This window comes from Apostichopus japonicus, chromosome 12 (assembly GCF_037975245.1).
Source record: "Apostichopus japonicus isolate 1M-3 chromosome 12, ASM3797524v1, whole genome shotgun sequence".
Classification (NCBI taxonomy): Eukaryota; Metazoa; Echinodermata; class Holothuroidea; order Aspidochirotida; family Stichopodidae; genus Apostichopus; species Apostichopus japonicus.
This window is the reverse complement of record NC_092572.1, coordinates 4475128-4483158: the sequence shown is the minus strand read 5'-3', so window position 1 is coordinate 4483158 and position 8031 is coordinate 4475128. Positions and strand designations below refer to the sequence as shown.

The 8031-nt window shown below is 36.3% G+C and overlaps 1 protein-coding gene across 3 annotated transcripts; it reads left to right on the top strand.

Moving 5' to 3' along the window:
- The first annotated feature begins 343 nt into the window (after positions 1-343).
- On the top strand, positions 344-8011 carry LOC139978079 (uncharacterized). Of its 3 annotated transcripts, none has more exons than XM_071988044.1 (5): positions 344-723; positions 2474-2551; positions 3649-3753; positions 6980-7200; positions 7727-7866. In XM_071988044.1, the coding sequence occupies exons 1-4, from the start codon at positions 615-617 to the stop codon at positions 7003-7005; spliced, it is 318 nt and encodes a 105-aa protein (XP_071844145.1). In that variant the 5' UTR covers positions 344-614; the 3' UTR covers positions 7006-7200; positions 7727-7866. The 3 variants fall into 3 exon arrangements, 2 of the variants coding, with proteins under 2 accessions (XP_071844145.1, XP_071844146.1); XR_011796902.1 differs by having other exon boundaries at positions 539-662; positions 7727-8011; XM_071988045.1 differs by lacking the exons at positions 6980-7200; positions 7727-7866 and adding an exon at positions 4126-4305 and having other exon boundaries at positions 358-723.
- Positions 8012-8031: the final 20 nt, after the last annotated feature.

Sequence of the window (8031 nt, the reverse complement as noted above, 5' to 3'; positions counted from 1 at the left end):
TTCTTACACTATATATATTTCACATGAGCAGGTGAAAGGGACATTAACAGGTGCGGCGGATCCGGGAAAGAAGGAGTAGAACCCCCAAACTGATGTGACACTTTCTTACTCACAAAATACCATAGAAAACACACAAATGCAATGAGACATTCAGCAGTTTACATATTGGAATTTTTCTGTGGTATGACTTACCAGGCTAGGAAGTAAGAAGAAAGAATTATGGTGAGATGATTTATTAGAAATATTGTGATTTGGCACAATGCGACATTCAGCGGTTTACATATTAAGTAGAACGTTGTTTTCGTCATCAGTGGAAAGTGCAAAGAATCTGCCAAGTGAATCTTTCCGCATCACGTGCCCTTTTCTTTTCAAGGCCTAGATGTCAATCTGTAATTCAAGCTTTCATTCCAATGAATAGTTGAATTAATACCAGCAAATTTCTCTGTTGTTATTTGCGTTGGCGTCACTTAGTCTACTGCTTCAAGAAACCCTGCTGTGCTCAAATACTAGAGGATGATTACTTCAATTTGTTGCGTGCTAGCTTGTGATTGGTGGCAATGGGAATTCAAAGAGATCTTATTGGTGGTTCTATTCCTTAAAAGCAGCTGTTTGAAATGATTTCTCTACCAGAAACTTCCAGTGCGAAGACTTCCAGATCAGAGGTAAGGTGGAGGTTAAATCATATCCGTTGGTGCAAGAATTTCAAAGACTGCAGCTGTACCGGTGATCAGTCAATGTCTTTCATCTTAATTTAAATTTAAAGAAAGTTTATTTCTACATAAATAGTAGAGACGTCTACTACCCATTGGGTTTTGGCATTCTTTGCATGATCCTTAGCATCTTTTAAGTGTAACATTTAAATTATGCTGAAACGTTGTACCATATTTAGGGCAGATTGTATCATAACCCGTGATGCTTAGTAGCAGAATAATTCACTGAAATTTGATTTTCTTGCAATTTACATTTACATCGCATATACATCATATTCTATACGTGTTCTCATCATATCAAGTACAAGGAGATCTCATTTGCGCCTGCAGTATCGTATATAAACACATAAAGGTACGTAAACTATAAAAAAAAAAAGTAAGCTGAAAAAAATCGGTAAATGTCACGAACAGTCAGTTTTTCTCAAGTTGAAAACTTTTCACGAAAAGATACTTATTATGTCACGTTACGCCTTAATATGTTGTTCTTTAGTGTTATTAACCTGCTCCAAGCTTTGTCGGTTGACAAGTAGATGTCCCGTTTCGATCTATTAACGTGAACTAAAGTAGAGGAGTTATTTCCATTAGGTCCATTTATTTTGATGTAACGTTTTCATGAAGTAAGTACATACATTATGATGAAATTGAACTTTCTGGTATCATTAACGTATCATCATATGTCAATTATATCGGATCGAAGGCGTTGAACATCCTTCTTCAAAATATTCTTAAAGTGCTTAATTAATTTCCGTGTCTTTGTAAAGTAAACGGTTATTTATGCTGATATATCAATAGTTTGTCAAATTCAGTAATTCTTAAATAGTGTTATGTCTAGATGTGCGGTAATGTCGTCACTCGTCAAACAAGTATGTGCAAGCCATCAAGTACAGTGAGCAGTCACCAATAAGTCAAAATTTCTGAGCGACGCGGCTAAAGTTTTCTAAAATTTCATAATGTCTATAATATTACCAATAAAGTGTTTATGACTTCAATGACATAGGTGAGACTTGTACAAAGATTGAATGAAGAATCGCATCATGATATCACAATTCGATGACGATTCTCGCTTTTATATGTTTCTATGCAATTAATGTATATATCTACTATCAAAAACTTTGAAATAACAAGTTGATACTCCAGTTCTCTCATACATGCGTAGGATGGCATTTTTCCACACTGTATCATTCACATTTCGCTTCATTCAAATCAAACCGGTGGGCTATAATGTTTCCGTAAGGGTCACATATACGAGACCCAACAGAATGTAATCTTCAATTTACGATGGCGAGTAAACCTTCCTAGGGCTTAAGTACTTTCAATAATCAACTTCTGTCGTAATTCAAGAGTTCTGGCAGGATAGAGTAATGATTCTCGGATTGAAGATATTTGTAATTAGTAAATGGCAGTATGTCTTACATGACATTATTCGATACATTTTTATTTGTTTTTATTCAAAACAGCCTTACCAGGAAGTTGGACAGTGTTGTTCGTGTGGGTATGGGTGCGTGCGTGCGTGGGAGGTTACAGTCCAGTGGCTGGTCAACCAGGAAGCTCGGGAACTTAATATATAATAATACATTGTTCTTTTTACAATTGTCTTAGGAAAACAATCATTCCTCCAAAAAGTGATGCTTTCGCATGGATGTCTCCCGATGAAACGCGATGTCATATTTTGTGATTGTTTATTCGCTTTATTTGATTGGAAGCGCCTAGTAATTTTCATTTGATTTGTGGTTAATTTTGTTTGCTTTTGTTCTTATTTCTAGAAAAAAAACGACACGTAAAAACGGCTACAAATGTGTTTCTCATCCTATTAATCGTAGCACTGTGTGCTCTACTCTCAGGTAAGATGGCCACAACAATTACATACCTAACTTCCAGTTGTATATTCTCGTTAACATGTAGAATGTTAAAGGGACATGTCATATTCAATGCAAGATGAATGAAATAAAATTGAAAAAGTTGCTGTTGAGATATTCACCTTAAAAGTATGCTAGATCTTTGGAATGTCCCTTAAAAACTGAATTAATGACGACGTCGGAAGCTCGGTGAAGACATAAATGTTTCTGTTAATCCATTGATTAGATAAAATTAACTAAAACGTTTTCTTTAACTTAACATAATGCAACAGAGCAAGTTTGAATGACAATATGCACCTTTGTTATTTGAAATTTTGAAGAATTACATTTTGCCTATCATATCATAGTTTAAAAGAATCTGAAAAAAAAATGATTAACACACTATAGGTGTTGCAAATGTTGTTCGCTGTTATCGCAAGATGGAGTATCACGGATCACGGAAACGCAAAGTGTTTACATATTTGTGTTAGTGAGAAAACACAGTACATAGTTTTTATGGGGTGGTTGGGGAGGGGATGGGTCTCGTGGCCTAAAAGTGGAACATCATTCATATTTGTTCACCCATTTGTAACAAAATGTTTACATTGAAAGTATAACTTCATTTTTTATATATTACTTCCGTGATACATATTGTCATGGGACATATTTCATTAGTTTAAGCCAATGGACATGGTATTTCGGAAGGACTGTCGATGCCTGACTTTAAGCCCGTCTCTGCATGGGAACTACAATACTTTAATCATATTTTCTAGCTCTTCATAAGTTATACAAAAGCGTTCACGTAGCGCCATACTATTTATTGTACATTAAGAATTCCGAAATATTCGAATGGTCCGTACAAATTAGTTTCTATGAAGTGAGACGAAAGTTTAAAGGGTATTTGGATTGACTTGGAGATTGCATTCAAGAAATATCCGTCATAACAGGTACTATAATATATATACTTATGATAAACAGTAAAGGTGGATTTTCTCCTTCATGTTCCTTACGAAACACGTTTTGTGAAATTATCTGTAAAATTGCTTTGTAACTTGTCTCCTTTTGTGATTCATGTATATTATTTATTGTAATTTAACCTTTAGAAGCCGTCTACTGGTGCGCTTTAGAGGCTGGAGGGGCCATACCGAATAATGACGTTGTTTTGGTCGGAAATCTGCGCTATGCGTGTTCCAGCACAGGTCTTACGGGTAAGTATCGATTAACATATGGAAGAATCCAATTGAGATTTAAGCAGTAATTAATATTTGTAAACAACATGAAAACTTCACTCAACCAATATCCTCCACCTTCCAACATCCCCACCCCCCCCCCGTCTTCCCCTTATTAATAAAAGCAAGCATATTTTGCTAAACAGGTTACGACATGCGTTATTACTGAATAATACAAGAGAAGTTCTTATTAAGTAAGTGCCATGTGTATTCAGTGTATAGGCTTATATGTTTGTTTTCATGTCTATTTCTTATCATCTGATAGCACCGGTAATCGAGTTAGATATTTAACTGTTACAATTGTCTGTTTTTCTTCTCTCTTGCAAAATGGCGATCTCTTCATACTTCCAGCTATCTAAAAGTGAACGAAAAATCATACAGACCATGCATGCAGGGAACAATGTTCTCGTTATTTAAACTCCAACGGTTAATGGTAGTGGGAAGTGCGTATTGTATCACACTATTTGATTTGACGACCTCTGATCATGTTTATGATTGGATTTGAATAAAGCTGATAAAACTATCTACTAACAGTGTGTTTTCAATGATCTATACACGTGACATTCAGATGTAATCATAGATACGGAATGCTTATGTCTGACAGCTAGCACCACGGCTTTGTGATTGCACGTGGCCTTACATTAGCTGACCAACAAGTAATGTCATTGCCCGGATAGATTCTGCTGACAGGTTTCCAAACAACTTCCAGGCCCGCTCCCTCCACAAACATGCCCATAGCTAAATACGGGGATTGCTCGTGCTTGACATATCTTGAGGTACATGATCATATTTGGATGTTTGTCGAATTTGTGTAATGCTTCGGGAAATGTGTTTCGTAAAAAAAAAACTGTTTTGGTCTTCTTAAAATTGATTTTATTGATTAACAGCAAAATGCTAAAATAGGTTACTTTATTAATAATTAATAATCAGTTATTATAAGCTACTATCGTCTTTAAAAGCCTTCACAGCGTTGGGATAATGAAATGCATCGACACGGACGAAGTTTGCTTCAAATATGACGTATCGGGCTGATAGTGGAACCCTTTGATTTGAGTAAAATTGCAGCTCTGATTAAGAACTGGGCGATCAGTAAACCTACTCTGTTGGTAGCTGGAGTTCGAGAGTAATATATTGCAGTGTGTTATTTACAGGCGCGTCATAAGTTGAATGAATAATAAACACTCAGCATTAATGAATACTGACAAAAGTGAAAAAAATAAACCAATTGAAAGTGAAAGTTATTGTAAAGGGAAACTGTGTATGATCCCTAAGAATGGAATGCTGGATTAAATACTCAACGAGATTTAACAACGGTTAATGAGATCGTATGTTAATATCGAATTCATATATCTTCAAGTATCGGCGTACTGCATGGTAAGTAAGAGCTAATATTCAAGAAGTTTGAGCAACCTTAATATTAATAAATCAACAGGAATTGTGGAAAGATTTAGTTACGGCACAGGCATATAGGCTATATACATATGTATATATATATATATATATATATATATATATATATATATATATATATATATATATATCTAAGAGTGGAGATCTAAGAGTGGTCAGCCAAATAATTCAATTATAAATTTGTTATGTTGCCAAGGTGCGTCTTATTACCAGGTCGCTTATAGGGAAAACCGTTAGTAATACTGGTCAGCCGTGCTATTCAAACCATCATACAATAGAAATTTGTTATGTTAGTAACAATGTTCAGTGGGAGTTCTTCGAACTATATATCATACAATAGAATTGTGTTGTACCAAGGGCCCTGCCTCCTAGACATGCGCTCAGTATGGCGCATACCTTGATCTAAGAGTGGTCAGAGAAATAACTCAACAGTACATTTGTTATGTTGCCGAGGTGCGTCTAGTTACCAGGACGCTTGTAGTGTAAATCGTTTGTAAAACTAGGCAGCCATGCTACTCAAACCATCATACAATAGATAGTTGATGATGGTGCCAATATGTAGTGACTGTGTAGTGACTGCTCTGACAGTTTAATGGGTAGATAGTGCAATGATATATACTTGTTCATTGTGTTTATGTCTTTCCATTCCTCAATACACATTACTATGGAAAAGTTGCAAAGAATGCTGTGATCGGCTTCCTTCTGGTTCAACCACAAAGTACAAAACAGATGTTTGACAAATTGTTTTATTGTAGAAAACATAGATCCCATGAATCAGTGATGGCCACCCTGTCAACAATGAGCTGGAGAAGCTTGTTAGCTATATATATATATATATATATATATATATATATATATAGCGTTACAAATATACACAACGTTACAAAACTTCAGCGTTACAAAACTCAAACCACATTATATAAATTTTGTAAAGACGATATCCGGGGAAGGACCACTCCCCTGTCTAAGACACCTTTGTCTTCTTCGGTCGTTATGAGGGTAAGGGGGAGGTATACGTTTAAAGGTCAAGCGACACGTAGACTTGACTTTACATAATATTAAACTTAACAATTCTTACATTAACAAAAACCCAACACCGCGATTTTTTTCCGTCTCCAAAGGGGTAGAAATCGGTAAAAAGTACTATTACGTAATAGATTCAGTGACGTCACGGGGGGGGGCAGCGCAGAAGAGTGCAAACTGTATATGTTCTGCGCAGTGCATTGGGTATGGAGAAATCTCAAACTTCTCGAAAATATTACCTTTTTCAGCAGTCTGTGACAAGAAAGTTAAGATTTGGATTAAGATGAAAAATGAAAAATTGATACATAAGACATCGAACAAAACATCCATTGACTTCTTTTTTCATAAATTCTTTGCATTTTCTTCCTAGTGGCAAATTAGTGAAATTACCACAAATCAGGGAAAGGGTGGGGGAGAGGTGGCACCTCACACCAGCTTTTTGTCATTTCCGCTTGAGCTACTGTAATTTCATAACCAGATTTTCTCAATCTAGGGAATGGATTCAGAAGTGGGAAAGAGTTGGAAACGAGGCAACATCGGCCTGTTTTATTTTCCTTTGCAGCATTGTCCCAACAGAGGCAAGACTTCTAAGAAGAGGCTACCCCCTCCTTACTAGTGATGTTACTTGTAAGAAGCTTCAACGGTAGATTGCCCTTCAGAGGTGCCCCTTTTCTATTTTGACATGTTAGTACAGTATGCCCCAATAATTGAGGTTGGTATGAAGTCATTGAATTGGCTCTTTATTATTTGAACTGGTTTGTATTGTTTACAGGTGTCATTGTGGCCAATGTGCTGTGATGCCTACAGCAAGGGAGTGTAGATGCTGCAGCGAAATAGATAAGTAAGGACTGTGATGGATGAAGAAGGTGCTGCATGCATCACCTTACACCCAGGTTTTGAAGCTATGTGCCTGAACCCATTGTTTCTTCAGACAGCCTACTACATGTACCGTCAACAGTATGGTGGACGTGCACAGGAAAACAGGATCCAAGAGTAAGTATAGAATACATTATTTTTGTTGTATACCTTGATCCATTGCTCTGACCTGCTGTTGAAAGATGTAACAATACAGAGGGTGTATTCATAGTTTAGTTTTGTTTCGTTGTTAAAGGAATAACATTAAGATATAGATTTGATCAAGAAAATTTGTGCACCATGTTCAAAACCTGCTTCTGATTAGGTCATTTTGTCCAAAAACTGGTGTAATGCCCTTGAGGTTAACCCTTATCATGCTGACTGACATAGTAGTCATTAACACTGAGCCATGGAACCAAATGCCACACAAAAAATGTCCACCATGCTTGTGCACGATCCATTTACAAATTTTAGTCCCCAAAATACAATGATCAGTTTATATAAATGGCATAGCTAGGCTTACTTTAGGGGAGGCAGATTTAGGGGCCAAACAAATTCTGGAAATCATATAGAAATTTATTTTAAAATTGACGTCCCCAGATGGCTACCAAGCTTTTGTGTGTCTTCATCTTTTATAGCTGGTTTTCATATGATTATTTTACAGGAAATACAGACACACAGCATACAGACAACTTGTACGGATGAGCTAGCAGTTTTTAGGGAAGGAGATTTGTGTTGTTCTTCCATCCTATGCAGTAAGGAGGATTAGAGAAGCTTTACCATCTGAACAGTATGAAGGATTTAAATTATCAAGACTGTGAGAATGTGGACTGTTTATGCCAAGTCATAGTATCATTTCTGCAAAGTTTTATAGAAACAGGGTTCAGTCCTGTCTGTTTTGTGGCTGAATGGTGAACATTTTGGAATTCCAGCTTACATTTTTCAGGTTCATGGTATTAACTACAATCT